This window comes from Colias eurytheme, chromosome 3, assembly GCF_061535395.1.
Source record: "Colias eurytheme isolate Ceu_HAF_F1 chromosome 3, ilColEury1 Martin Lab GWU primary, whole genome shotgun sequence".
NCBI lineage: Eukaryota > Metazoa > Arthropoda > Insecta > Lepidoptera > Pieridae > Colias > Colias eurytheme.
In genome coordinates this window covers 11247932-11264370 of record NC_142982.1, presented here as the reverse complement: position 1 = coordinate 11264370, position 16439 = coordinate 11247932, and the positions used below count along the sequence as shown (strand labels likewise).

The window sequence follows — 16439 nt, the reverse complement described above, 5'->3', positions numbered from 1 at the left end:
GAGATTCGGCTACTTGTAAATTTCTCAAAAAATTATCAAAATATTGTTATTAAGTTGAATCTTAACATTAACTTAAAGCTAATATAAAAAATATAAAAAAAATCTCTAGATGATTCACACTGTACGCATCTTACGTTGGATTTCAGATAAATGACTAGAAATATGAAACTGCTCTACACATCGATTTTTCAAATTAGTTCTAGAACATTATTTATTCTTCTTATAGGCCTGATATAATTATTATTGAAGAATCAACATTATCAAAAAAATAATGATTGTAATATTTTTTACATGTTTAATAAAAATCTCTACATAAATATTATCGTTAAATTCAATAAACATTCATATTATAATAATTTAGCAAATTATTATGAAGTCTGTAATAAAAATAATGCCATCTACAAATGCTTTTACAAAGCTTCAAAGTTCCCTAGAACTGAAAAGCTCCTGAAAGAACGAACTTCCCTTGAAAACTACGAGATGGCGCCACCACCGGCTCGCTTGTTTTGTTTTCAGCGTTTCTTGTCACAGTGGCCATGGCGCTCGCTCGAAATGTCAGAGAGGTAGCGTTGCATTCTAACGATGTGAAATATTAATTAATTCTGTATGATGTAGCCGTGTTTGATGTGTTCCGTGTGCGTGGTGATTACGCGCTTTAAGCGCGATGTCAGTGGTCGAAGGAAACGCGAGCGGCGAAAAGAAATCATCACTCTGTGAAGACAGCACGGACAGTGAAAATGAAACGGAGAAAAAGCCTTTGCTGCGACGGATATCAACTAGCAAATGCGTCGGGAGGCTGGTGAGTACCTTCTGCAAAAATGAAAAGCCATTGTTTTGGTTCAGGCAGCGAGTATGGGCGTGCCAAGTGACGTTTCGCGGGGCGCGCGGGGGCTACCATGTGCCCGGGACGCGGTTAAGCTACATATACTATTGTACATTTTTCTATAGTTTGTTTTGTTGCCAAACGCTGGTTCCAGCCATTGTAATAATACCTATTATGTCTCTATTAGAACGAAAGCTTACTACTTTATTGAGAATTAAAGCTTCGTGATAGGTGATGTTACTTTATGATAGATAGGTATATAATGTATGTGGGGTGATTAAGGGTTAACGAACCCTTTCAGTGTAATACAGGGCTATGCACTGCACGCTCTATTTAATGTAATTGTTATTTGAAACGAATTAAACAAGCAATTGCACTAATGCACGGTGTTGTTTTGCATTTGCATACAATTTGTAATCGTTTTTCAAACTGCGAATTAAGTAATAAAGTCGATTTTTGTTGCTTAATCAATTTAATATATCATTTTGAATTAAAAGAAATGAATTCTGTAGATGATAATAAGTTTAACTCATAATAATGGATCACACAATTACCAAAATGTATGAAAAATTATCATTCTGTTTTTCCGTAATTAAAAAAAATTATATTATCAAATGGGTACCTGGTACATATCTCCGTATGTTTGTACAAACATACGAGTATATTCACTTGATATTATAATATATAATTATATTCAATTGATATTCACAGTCTAAGAAGCTCTCTCTCATAAAATTTCATAGACATAAAGCAAAAGACCGTGATTTAATCTTTACATCTGAAATGGATATGCAACTGAAAAGCTGTAGAGATATTCAATTTTCTATTAAGAAAAAAATTATAAACAGAATTTGTTGAAATATTGGTAGAGTTCGACCTGAAAAAAAAATTAAACTTATCTATAATCACAGAATACTTAATAGTCTATAATTCAACCACCCAAGCCACGACTCAAGGCCGTTCGTTTATAAATATTTATTACATTATTACAATAACTAGATGACCCGTGAACTTCGTGTCACCTGTTATTTATTATTTATGTTTCTCAGCGTTTAAAACTTCCGTGGACTACGACAAACATTTAAAAACTTAAATCAGATAAATTGCTAGCCGTTCTGGAGATTTAGTGGGACTAACGAACAGCAATTGATTTTTATGTAGACATAGATTTTATCAACCTTAAAAAAGAGAAGGTTTTAAATTGTACACTTTTTCGTGGGTTTGTTGTGAACTTTCGACATGGTGAACCGATTTTGATGATTATTTTCTTATTGTAAGCTAGTGCCTTCCTAGTCTAATTTTGGCTTTATCCAGTATTGACCATTCAAATTTTAGTTTTATCTTAAAAAAATATTATTTCAACAATAATAACAAAGTTGACAATGCCGCGATACGATATCAACTAGTGCAACAAAATGTATTTTTAAGTACAGCATTAATGGTTTTGCAATGACTAGGTGCCATTAGAGACCCGCTCCTTGGTACAGTGGTTGACGCGTGAGCGTAGAACCGAGGGGTCCTGGGTTCGATTCCCGGTGGAGACGAAGAAAAAAAAATGTCTCGGTCTTGCAGGACACAGAAGGCTGATATTTTATGATTTTCTTTAGGGATAAGTAGGTGTACTTGTCCCTAAAGAAAATCGATCAGTGAAACAGATGTATAATGCATCTGCCCCTTACCCCACTAGGGGACATGGGACTTCACAAGAGCCATTAACTTAACAGCACGTATTAAACCGGGATTTAATAAATAAAAGCGTTATCGCTAATTGCTTTGACCCGTATTTTAAACGCGGAGTCTTTACAGCTATTATTTATATTTTATAACGCGTTATTTAAAAGGAAAAATCCTCGTAACTACATTTTACGTAATAATCTTTTATTTGAAGTTAAAACGGCACGTGTAAACATGCCTTTATTTTTACGTATAAAATTACTAATTTTGGGTTCATGATTTCGTCTTTGGGTACTACAGGTTCTTTAACATTGTCCAAATGTTCTTGCCATATTCTTATTTAATAAAGAAACGAAAATTTAAGATTCTTCTTAAAAATTTAAGATTCTTATTTAAGATAGAAACAAATATCATCATTCAAAATAATGTATTAATAAAACACATTTTATGATATTAATAAACTTTATGTTTATATGTAGGAAAATTCACGACTTTTTTATAGTTTAACTAGCTTACTGCCCTCAGCTTCACCCGATCTGTCTAAAACCTAATAAATAATATACTAAAACCTTCCTCTTGAATCACTCTATCTATTAAAAAAAACCGCATCCAAATCCATTGCGTAGTTTTAAAGATTTAAGCATACAAAGGGACATATGGACAGAGTAAGCGACTTTGTTTTATACTATGTAGTGATAGTGATGATACACTCTACAATGTAGAGTATTAATGTCTATATAAATATAATTGGAACTTTTACATGGTATAATAAGAAAAAAAGCCATTCTCTTATAAATGAAATAGTTCACAATACAAGTACTTCGATAAATAGTTGATAAGGCTTGTCGTTTATGTACAGTTTTATTGTTCACGAGTCGTTTGCATATTTTCATAGAGTTCGTGCAGGTAATATTAAAAACTAGCCAGTTGTTACTGGCCTTTGTTAGAAGTAATAACCGTAATAGAACTATGTATATTTTATGTAATAATGTTGAATTGTGGGTAATATAAAGCTTTGAATTACATTACGTGTTTTGTTGCGATTGGCATACAATATTTGACTAATGACAAGCGATGTATTTCGAAATTACAAAAATATACAATTTGTGGTACAATTTTTTTTAAGGTTGATGCAGTGGTGAAATTAATAATATATTTTTATTGTGAAATAATAATAAAATGAATTTTAAGAATTTGATTTTAACTAAAATTAAAAGAGAAGATATCTACGAAGTCAAGGTAATGGGGACACTTTTTATTATTTTCTTGTAAAAATATTCGCGTAATCCATTTTATCTAATATCTAATAGTTTTTTAAAGCTTTATTTCTAAAATCATATCTTCTCTATTCATAGAAATGAATCGCAAACTGTCTTACTAAGCGTAAATTTATTTTATTCTTATATTCTTATTCTTAAAACTCAAGAACGGCACGACGAATTCGGATATTTTTTTAAATGGTAAGGCACAAGAAAGTTTCTTATGGAAAAAAAACACGTAAAAGGGACAATAAGGCAGAACAACATCTGCTAGAGCAGCTAGTTACTAATCTTTTTTTAATAACTGATAAAACATAGTGAAGTAGGCGTTTCCGTTTAAGGCTTGTTCGTGAAAAATTTCCGAATTGCCGACAATCTGACTAATTGGTAGCTGACGTGATGCGGCGCCAATCAATTTGTGAAAAATTAATTTGCACTCACGCAAATTAAAGAGTTTTGCCATACACTTATAGCTAATAAGCTTTTAAAAGGAGTTCTTTTGAAGTGAGTTAGTAAACGTTTATTTATTTAGATGGAATCTGCAGTAACGCATTTTGATTTAAGTCATACAAACAAACAAACAAACAAAAATACTTTATTGTGCACCAATAAATAAAAATTACAAAAGTAAATATATAAAATAAATAGACACAGTTGAGCACAACAGGCGGTCTTATCGCTAAGACAGCGATCTCTTCCAGACAACCTGGAATTCCTTCATACTAGCTTAAACATCATAAAATTAATATAGGTAGCCTATATTCTACAGGGATAATGTAGGATTCTAATGGAAAAATATTTTTGAAGTGAAAACTTCTTTAGCGGCGTTGGGAACCAAATTTTAAACTCGCGTCAGGACACGTGACCTGATCGAAAAAGCGTAAGACGGATGGATATGTAACATGCTCAACGTCAATAATCAAGTTTTCACTTCTGCCGGCACTCCCGGAGTGCAACCCGTCTTTTTTTTTATTGGTTCAGTAGTTACGGAGCCTATTGAATTCAAACAAACAAACAATGAAATCTTTTCTCTTTATAATATTAGTGTATACAACAAGCTGCGCTTCTCTTTGAATTCACATTCCTCCATTCCTATTAGTTTTAGCGTGATACCCATGCAACTTCGTTGGTTCTTATCCGGAATTGAATGCAGACATAGATTTTATCAACCTTAAAAAAGAGAAGGTTAAATTGTACTCTTTTTCGTGGGTTTGTTGTGAACTTTTGACATGGTGAACCGATTTTGATGATTATTTTCTTATTGTAAGCTAGTGCCTTCCTAGTCTAATTTTGACTTTATCCAGTATTGACCATTGAAATTTTAGTTTTTTATTTAAAAAAAAATATTTCAACAATAACCACAAAGTTGACAATGCCGCGATATCAACTAGTGCAAAAAAATGTATTTTTAAGTACAGCATTAAGAGTTTTGCAATGACTAAGAGCCATTAGAGCCTCCTTGGTACAGTCATGGTTGACGCGTGAGCGTAGAACCGAGGGGTCCTGGGTTCGATTCCCGGTGGAGACGAAGAAAAAAAAATGTCTCGGTCTTGCTGGACACAGAAGGCTGATCGCCTACTTGTCCTGGGTTCGATTCCCGGTGGAGACGAAGAAAAAAAAATGTCTCGGTCTTGCAGGACACAGAAGGCTGATCACCTACTTGTCCCTAAAGAAAATCGATCAGTGAAACAGATGTATAATGCATCTGCCCCTTACTCCACTAGGGGACATGGGACTTCACAAGAGCCATTAACTTAACAGCACGTATTAAACCGGGATTTAATAAATAAAAGCGTTATCGCTAATTGCTTTGACCCGTATTTTAAACGCGGAGTCTTTACAGCTATTATTTATATTTTATAACGCGTTATTTTAAAGGAAAAATCCTCGTAACTCCATTTTACGTAATAATCTTTGAAGTTAAAACGGCACGTGTAAACATGCCTTTATTTTTACGTATAAAATTACTAATTTTGCGTTCATGATTTCGTCTTTGTGTACTAGTGTGTTTCTTTAACTTTGTTCAAATTTTCTAGCCATATCTTTGTCATGATTTTTGATATCATCATTCAAAATAATATATTAAAAACATATTTTATGATATTAATAAACATTATATGTAGGAAAATTCACTTAACATGAAAAAGCAGTTGTTGTTTCTCCTTTTTGGGTTTACCTACTCTTTTCAATTTGTAGAGCTGATTTGCTGAACAATCGATGCTTACAAACTGTACATATTTATACGAATACGACTTTTTTATAGTTTTACTAGCTTACTGCCCGCTGGTTCACCCGATTTGTCTAAAACCTTCTTCTTGAATCACTCTATCTTTTAATAAAACCGCATCAAAATCAGTTTTAAAGATTTAAGCATACAAAGGGACATAGGGACAGAGTAAGCGACTTTGTTTTATACTATGTAGTGATAGTGATGATACACTCTACAATGTAGAGTATTAATGTCTATATAAATATAATTGGAACTTTTACATGGTATAATAAGAAAAAAAGCCATTCTCTTATAAATGAAATAGTTCACAATACAAGTACTTCGATAAATAGTTGATAAGGCTTGTCGTTTATGTACAGTTTTATTGTTCACGAGTCGTTTGCATATTTTCATAGAGTTCGTGCAGGTAATATTAAAAACTAGCCAGTTGTTACTGGCCTTTGTTAGAAGTAATAACCGTAATAGAACTATGTATATTTTATGTAATAATGTTGAATTGTGGGTAATATAAAGCTTTGAATTACATTACGTGTTTTGTTGCGATTGGCATACAATATTTGACTAATGACAAGCGATGTATTTCGAAATTACAAAAATATACAATTTGTGGTACAATTTTTTTTAAGGTTGATGCAGTGGTGAAATTAATAACATATTTTTATTGTGAAATAATAATAAAATGAATTTTAAGAATTTGATTTTAACTAAAATTAAAAGAGAAGATATCTACGAAGTCAAGGTAATGGGGACACTTTTTATTATTTTCTTGTAAAAATATTCGCGTAATCCATTGTATCTAATATCTAATAGTTTTTTAAAGCTTTATTTCTAAAATCATATCTTCTCTATTCATAGAAATGAATCGCAAACTGTCTTACTAAGCGTAAATTTATTTTATTCTTATATTCTTATTCTTAAAACTCAAGAACGGCACGACGAATTCGGATATTTTTTTAAATGGTAAGGCACAAGAAAGTTTCTTATGGAAAGAAAACACGTAAAAGGAACAATAAGGCAGAACAACATCTGCTAGAGCAGCTAGTTACTAATCTTTTTTTAATAACTGATAAAACATAGTGACGTAGGCGTTTCCGTTTAAGGCTTGTTCGTGAAAAATTTCCGAATTGCCGACAATCTGACTAATTGGTAGCTGACGTGATGCGGCGCCAATCAATTTGTGAAAAATTAATTTGCACTCACGCAAATTAAAGAGTTTTTCCATACACTTATAGCTAATAAGCTTTTAAAAGGAGTTCTTTTGAAGTGAGTTACTAAACATTTATTTATTTAGATGCAATCAGTAACGTATTTTGATTTAAATCATACTAGCTTAAACATCATAAAATTAATATACGTATAGGAAGCCTATATTCTACAGGGATAATGTAGGATTCTAATGGTAAAATATTTTTTTTATCGGTCCAGTAGTTTCGGAGCCTATTCAATTCAAACAAACAAACAATCAAACCTTTCCTTTTTATAATAATAGTGTATACAACTAGCTGCGCTTCTCTTTTAATTCTTAATTCCTATTAGTTTTAGCGTGATACCCATGCACTTCTTTGGTTCGTTCGTCCAACTTCGTTGGTTCTCATCCGTAATATTTTTGGCCACCTTCACGTTTCGCACTGCTTTTAAACGCGTATAGCAATAATGATATTATAATATGGTATGGTTCGTCTCTCCCCCATTATTTGAGCCATACAAACCTTCATATTATAATATTATGTACTATAAAGCTTTACAAGAATTGACGAGGCATGAATTAACATTAAACAGGCTCCTTGTTCCACCCACGTCGCGCGGCGGACGTCCGGCGCGTCAATCTGTCGTCATTCATTCGTTTGGCATGAATGTATCTGAGGTTTGAGAAACCTGAAAGAGGCTGTATGTAGCCTTAAATACTGTGTAGTTAGATGAATATTAAAATGCATTAGAAACGTAAAAGAAGCTATCCATTACAAGCTGTTCTGTTTTTTTTCTATCTCTCTATATATATTTTCAACCAATACGCTTAACGTTTTATTACATTGCACGCACGGTTTCAGGCAATAAAATACTTATTTACTTGATATATAAAACTTTAATTATTATCCGCCATGTGCAGCTAATGCGACATTATATAATTCAATTGAATGAACTGAGTGTAGGTCTGGGTTACATTAGTGCTAAAAGCATTTCTGAGTGAAAGGTTTATTAGGTAATATAATTAGTAGTATGTACAGATTATATATATCTCTATCTTGGTACCAGTTTGTTACAATTATTTCGACAATTTGCAAAGTGATCAGCTGCACTTTTCGTTGCATGTTAAAAGGGCTCTAAAATTAAGAGAAAAACACCTATCCGAATAATTCAGATTTCAGTACGATGTTTTTTTCCAATTCTTTTGCATTTTTTAAGCATTTAGGAAATGGAATTGTCAATAGGTACTATATATGCTATATTGTTGCTCTTTTGTGTCGAGAAACAAGACATTTTTACACATTGTTAACGTAAACATACAAAACAAATACCCTGTATCATTGTTTCGCCGTCGTGATGTAACGTCTTGAAAGCGGACGTCCGCAGCGCGTTCAACGCACACGTCATTCCCGTGTGACATACAGCGCATGAATGACTGTGGTGAGGAGATTTAAAGTCTTTTTTTTAATTTTGTTAGTGTCTTTATGTTTTTTTTTTAATTTTTATTAGTGGCTTTATAGTGTCGTGTTTCATGCTTTTTGTGCACTTGGTGATTGTATGATCGTAGGTCTCAGGGGCTTAGGGTTAGAAAATCGGTGGGGTCTAAGAAATAGAAATGTAACTAGGTCGAGCAGGAAACAGATTAATCATTTCTTTGTGAGTAAAAAAAGTATTATAAAAATTGTAGTTTTTGCTCTCTATTTCACTAAAGGAGAGGAAACTACTTATATTTGATGTGTTTCTAATATTTTATGACTCTTTATGTGTATGTTCGGCTTTTTTTTATGAAAATGGAATAGTTAAGTTATATAGAGTAGCGAACGATACATATATTGAATAAAGGTTAAATTAACTTTGTATATTGTTTGAAAATAAATATGGGAATAGAATAAACATAATATTATGTAGGTTGAGCGTAATCAACCCTTACATAATGAATAGATACATAGGACAAATAACCTATAGCTCGTCTAGTCAATATTACCTTAGGATAACATAACTTATAATTGTTATATAGGGTCCTGAAGGTGATTAAAAAACATCTAATTATAAATAAACAAATTTTTCGAATATATCTTACATCTTAATAAATGTGTAACAGTGTGGTTAATTCTTTAATCGTACAAGACAGGACTCATGTATTTAAATCCTAAAAAAATACGATTCAGCTTCAAACAGTAATCTCTGACACAAATAAAAAGTATCATACATTAATCGTATGAAAAATCTAAAATTTTGTTATGTATGTCTTTTGAATGTTAGAACGGGGAACCGAGCTTGTGGTTCGCCTGATGGTAAGCGATAACTATGAACACATTATATGGCCCTAACTCTGAAAATCGCTTATAAGGGATAAGCGATTTTTTAAAATTGTGTTCAATATACAATAAAGAATTATTCATTATTAATTCATAATAAAATTATATCTGACAGAAAAGATATTATTTAAGATCGATTATGAGTTATGACGACGAAGCGTATATGAAAATAAAACGGGCCTCCGGCTCCCCTACGCACGAAACAAAATCGTGTCGAAGCGTGCACGACTCCCACTTAAATGTGTTAATAATAGGCAATATACATATTATCATAAAATAAAATGTATTTATTTAGTATTCACTAAAAACTTTTAAAGACCACCCATCTAGTATTTAATTAGACAGCAGCGTTCATATAACCCAGTTACTAAAGCTGTTTTTTTGGGTAACAATAAAAAAAAAAATAAAAAAAAAATTAGTTTACTCACTTTCGTTACATTCGCAAATCACTTAAAACTTATAAAACCACACATATTTATTAGACAAGCGTTACACTCGTCCGTGTGTACGCAGCCTTAAATCTGTGGTTTCATTGTTCGTTATTTCTAATTATAACTTTCTTGAGATACCTATTTGTTGAAAGTTGCCGAAAGTGGGCCAATTATTATGTAGTTCAAAGTTCGTTTGATCATCGATATCTACACTATTTCAGAGGTATTGAAAGTTAGTAGTGTAGTTATCGGATTTAAATGAAGTTTAACCATGTTTTATTTGGGAGAAGTTCTATTTTGGAACCGGGATGGCGTTTATTCAGTTCTTACGAACGTTTATTTGTATTAAAATGGTAACTATGAAATTAAGGAACTGATTGTAATGCGGTTTTTAGTAATGGCACAGATAATATAATACTATGTAATGGTAAGTGTCGAGATGATTCTTAGCTATATTTGGAAAGTATGGCTTGCAATACTTAGAAGGGATGATTGATGTTGTACTAGCTAAGCCGGGAAACTTTGCTCCGCTAGGACTTCCTTATCTCAGAAGGGAATAACAATAGTTCACGAACTAGGCTCAGAGCTACTGAACTGATAGGTAAAAAGAGATCACATCGCATCAGTTGTAATTGTGACAACTTATAAATATTATATAATCCATACTAATATTATAAATGCGAAAGTAACCCTGTCTGTCTGTCTGTCTGTTACTCAATCACGCCTTAACTACTGAACCAATTTGCATGAAATTTGGTATGGAGATATTTTGATACCCGAGAAAGGACATAGGCCACTTTTTATTGCGAAATATGTACAATAATATTATGTAGTAGTTAATAATATCAAATCTTTTTTATTTCTAACTTTTCCGTTTTTAAAGTCGGTTGTTTTTAACGCAGTTATTTTTATTTAATACTTTTTAGTGTATTTTTCAACACGAATCAAACGAGCCCAAACTCGATAAAGTTGAGTCAATATATTACTGAGTTCCTACCACCTTCCGATTCCATCATCAAATCAGCTTCATGTCATGATAATGTTTCATCGCTATCAAATTTACATACGTATACAAAATTTCAGCTCAATCGGTTACCGGGAAGTGAATCAAAGTTACTTGCTACATATCAACTTAGTCATCGAGTACAGACAAAAATGCTCATAAAATAAAAACTACTGGGCCTATCCGAAAAAAAATATTATGGGACCAATTCGACACCATCCCGCATCGAACAAAAAAAGAATCACGTAAATCGGTTCAGAAACCTCGGAGTAATCGGTGTACACTGTACATACATAAAAAAAATATACCGGCCGAATTAATAACCGCATAAAATCGCATGGAGAGCTTAATTTTCATTAAAGGCTCTAATCGCACGGAGCTTAATTTTCACAAAAAGATCTAATCGCACGGAGAGCTTACTTTTCACAAAAAGCTCTAATCGCATGGAGAGCTTAATTTTCACAAAAAGCTCATATCGCACGGAAAGCTTTATTTTCACAAAAAGCTCTAATCGCACGGAGAGCTTAATTTTCACAAAAAACTCTCATCGCACGGAGAGCTTAATTTTCACAAAAAGCTTTAATCGCTCGGAAAGCTTAATTTTCACAAAAAGCTCTTATCGCACGGAGAGCTTAATTTTCGCAAAAAGCTCTAATCGCACGGAAAGCTTAATTTTCACAAAAAGCTCTAATCGCACGGAGAGCTTAATTTTCACAAAAAAGCTCTAATCGCATGGAGAGCTTAATTTTCATAAAAAGCTCTAATCGCATGGAAAGCTTTATATTCACAAAAAGCTCTATTCGCACGGAAAGCTTAATTTTCTAAAAAAAGCTCTAATCGCATGGAGAGCTTAATTTTCACAAAAAGCTCTAATCACACGGAAAGCTTAATTTTCACAAGAAGCTCTAATCACACGGAGAGCTTAATTTTCATAAAAAGCTCTAATCGCACGGAAAGCTTAATATTCACTAAAAACTAATCGCATGGAGAGCTTAATTTTCACAAAAAGCTCTAATCGCACGGAGAGCTTAATTTTCACAAAAATCTCTAATCGCATGGAGAGCTTAATTTTCACAAAAAGCACATATCGCACGGAAAGCTTAATTTTCACAAAAAGCTCTAATCGCACGGAGAGCTTAATTTTCACAAAGAGCTCTAATCCCATGGAGAGCTTAATTTTCACAAAAAGCTCTATTCGCACGGAAAGCTTAATTTTCACAAAAAAACTCTAATCGCACGGAGCTTTCTTTTCACAAAAAACTCTCATCGCACGGAGAGCTTAATTTTTCTCATAAAGCTCTAATCGCACGGAAAGCTTAATTTGCACAAAAAGCTCTAATCGCACGGAGAGCTTAATTTTCACAAAAAGCTCTAATCGCATGGAGAGCTTAATTTTCACAAAAAGCTCTAATCGCACGGAGAGCTTAATTTTCACAAAAAACTTATCGCACGGAGAGCTTAATTTTCACAAAAAGCTCTCATCGCACGGAGAGCCTAATTTTCACAAAAACTAATCGCATGGAAAGCTTAATTTTCATAAAAAGCTCTAATTGCACGGAGAGCTTAATTTTCACAAAAAGCTCTAAACGCATGGAGAGCTTAACTTTCACAAAGAGCTCTAATCGCACGGAGAGCTTAATTTTCACAAAAAGCTGTAATCGCATGGAGAGCTTTATTTTCACAAAAAGCTCTAATCGCACGGAGAGCTTAATTTTCACAAAAAGCTCTATTCGCACGGTAAGCTAAATTTTCACAAAAATCTCTAATCGCACGGAGAGCTTAATTTTCACAAAAAACCTAATTAGCAACTAATTTTCAATAATGTGCAACAAAAATACTGTGCGACTTGTTAGTTGACAAAAGTACTGCATAATTCATATTAAACAAATAAGATTTAGTGATTTTATGTTTTTTTGTTGTTAAAAGACATCACATCAAATAATTGTTGTGACAACTGACTACGTGGCTTAACTGACATTTACTATCCATAAAACTAGAGTAAAACGAGTGGATGAAAGAAATATGTCCTCTATCATCTTAAATTCAACATCACGCAGGCCTAAATGAATGTGTGCCGCGTCTGGCATTCGTCCAAACTTCAGAAGATCGGTCGATGATCTCTGCTATAGTAAAGAGCATGATGGTAGTAAATATGATTGTAGTCGATATTATTTATTCATGTTTGATACGCGATTGTTTATGAGTGAGTAGCAATAAGTGGTCGGTGGATTTAAAAGTTAAGCGACATAGAGCGCGGTCAATGTGATGATGGGTCCCACTATCGGGTCATATTTTTAAATTGAAGTCACAGGCTACCATCCTAGTCAAGACCGCCATTTACCATGTTGGTTTGATAATGTTTCCCTTCAATAATTGGAGCAGTAAAGATCGATAATTTGCAAATAAATTGAAAAATTAGTCTCCGACATTTTAGCATTTGTTTATCATAGAAAGTCAATACCTGAGTCATTGGTTAATTGGTCGAAACTATTACCAAACATATTTTACCGCCTACGAAATATAGAGTTTTTATAGAAAAGTTAAAGTCGTTCCCTGCTGTTGATGGAATAATAACGTACGCACAAAAGCAAACAGTTGTAAAGCTCATTAATATAAAAATATACATTAACTATTATAAAGGCGAAAGTTTGTATGGATGTATGGATGTATGGATGTTTGTTACTCTTTCACGTAAAAACTACTGAACCGATTACAATGAAATTTAGCACACATATAGAGGGTAACTTGGATTAACACATAGGATAGGTTTTATCCCGGAAATCCCACGGGAACGGGAACTATGCGGGTTTTCCTTTGAAAACGCGGGCGAAGCCGCGGGCGGAAATCTAGTATACATTATCTCTCTAATTCACGTTTCACACAATAAATTATGCGTAAAACCTAAGAGGATAAACTCCACTTTATTATTTAAAACGCTCGTAATGTGGTTAGCTATAAGCTTTCGCTGTTCACCTTCAGAACAACTTTCCGCGCGAAATAAACTATATTATGAATTGTTGATGTGAAAAATATATTTCCCGCTATTTCGAATATAAATATTTGTTTTCATTAATGCCACGGTGCGATGAACTCGGTGTGTTCTCTTAGATTCATGATGGATTAGTTTTTAACAAGATAATTTGAGTAGGTATATACTGCGAAGTTGAACGTCTAGTTCTTTGAGTGTATATTTTGGACTGATTTTATAATGTCCAGGTTTATGTTTAATGCTCTTCATCACTACATAGTATAAAACAAAGTCGCTTTCTCTGTCCCTATTTCCCTATGTCCATTTGTACGCTTAAATCTTTAATACTACGCAACGGATTTTGATGCGGTTTTTTTAATAGATAGAGTGATTCAAGAGGAAGGTTTTAGTATATAATTTATTAGGTTTTAGACAAAGCGGGCGAAGCCGCGGGCGGTAAGCTAGTTATCCTATACTTTACGAATAACTTTCTCCTGTATGCGCTACGCTACGGATTGAGCTTTTGTTGATTTGAAGAATGTCAATTGGAAAATAGAGATTAGAACGACTTACATTGTCAAGTGATGAAGCGAAATGCTACACTTGCTTGCTGTTTATGAAAGCAGTTAAAAGTTGAGATTAATAGATATGAATACGGTTTACGTGTCAATGGTCACGAGCTCTAACCAATATGCCAATGGTCATGTAAAACGTACGTAGCAGGTAATTAAGCGCCCCCTACTTGAGTACTTATTAATTAAACACGAAGATACGGTGTGGAATGCTCGCAATACAAAATGTACCTCTGTTGAATTGTTTATTTAGGCCCCGGGAAGTGCAACCGCTTATGCAATACTAGATTTCGCTCACGACTTTGACTGGTTATAATTTCCGAAATAGTACTCCTAAGTTACTCTATATAACAAAACCTATTAGGCTATTAGATAGTCTCATAAACATCGTATCTCATACAGAAAACATGACAACCATTTATTTCAATAAACATTAAAAAATGATACTCATAATACCACAACACTTTTTTAAAGTCCCAAGTAAAAAGTTAAAAATATTATTATGTATACGATGTACCTTACGTATTATGAATAATATCATTAAGCTGTTGCATAGCTTCTATCGCGGGCCTTGAGCGCGGGGACCGAATGCAGAAATTGCGTAAAGAAAAACCTCACGCTCCCCACTCCGACGGGAGTGGAGGTGTGGCTTGAAGGCATGCTATGCAATAGCTTTACCGCGGCAGTCCCCGAGTGCCACACGTCTTTTTTTTAATTTACATATTTACCTTTAAGTATACTTATAAAGATAATAAATTTATTACAGCCAGTGGTCAAAGAGGGTTACCTGATGAAACAGACGCGCAGCTTCCTAAGATGGCAACGCCGATACTTCAAGCTGCGCGGGCGCACGCTATACTACGCAAAGGAGAAGGATGTGAGTCTAGTTTATATTTATTGTGTTTTAATTATAAATAATAGTTTAAATATAGCTTAAAGTAGGTATAATTTTATTAATGAATATTTGTTTCGTAGAGACGAACTAATTTTGAAAACTCTACATTTTTTAAACGCGTTTTATATTAATATAGATAAATTATAATTAAACAAGTCATAAAATAAAATAAATTAATAATTGAAGTAATCGAATTGAACAATATTTATTTCAGTGAATTAAGAAATGATGTAAATTAAATTAACAAAGTCATACAAAACACAGAATATAATTTGAATAAATGTACTCTAATTCTGCATTAATACTAATAAATGATAGTGTTAAAACAATTAAAACCTCTTTATACTCTATGACGTTTTCAGCTTCACGTTTTAAAACAAAAAGTTCCAATGACTATGCAAAACTGTTCCAATTCAAGCTAAATGATGTGACGACACTTGGAGTTCCATGTGAACCAATTGTTGACAGCCTCGGTGGTTGCACTCGTGTTACCTAGATACATATTAATATTATTCTATATACATAAATAGTGAAGTCCCATGTCCCCAAGTGGGGTGAGGGGCAGATGCATTATACATCTGTTTCACTGATCGATTTTCTTTAGGGACAAGTTGGTGATCAGCCTTCTGTGTCCTGCCAGACCAAGACATTTTTTTTTCTTCGTCTCCACCGGTAATCGAACCCAAGAGACATCTCGGTGCTACGCTCACGCGTCAACCACTGTACCAAGGAGGCAGTCTATACATAGGACTTTACAATATACAGTGGTGGTCACATAATTAAAGACACTAAGAACATTTTATACTACCCAAGACATTTCTCTCAACATTTTTTTTTACACTACCATTGGAACTTGTCAAATAATTTTAAAATATTCAGGTATGTGTTGTCTAATGCTAAACTAAATTTTATCTAGAAAACTTGTCGGTTTGTTAGATTTTATTCGGTTCATCCTTACTATTAGCAGTTTTAACCTAGCAAAGGTCTGGCCATATAATTAAAGACATTAGACTCGCTTATAAGAAATATAAAAAAATATTATTTTAATGAGATTAATTTTAACAACACAAAATACCTGACG

General features: G+C 33.3%; 1 protein-coding gene across 1 annotated transcript in view; it reads left to right on the top strand.

Annotated features, from left to right (window-relative positions):
* Nucleotides 1-664: 664 nt before the first annotated feature.
* The window catches only part of LOC149909984 (diacylglycerol kinase eta), a 128122-nt gene continuing 112347 nt past the window's right edge, over nucleotides 665-16439 (top strand). The window contains exons 1-2 of the mRNA XM_090120213.1: nucleotides 665-799; nucleotides 15230-15340. Coding sequence (XP_089976339.1) covers nucleotides 665-799; nucleotides 15230-15340 — 246 coding nt within the window. The remainder of the gene's footprint in view (nucleotides 800-15229; nucleotides 15341-16439) is intronic.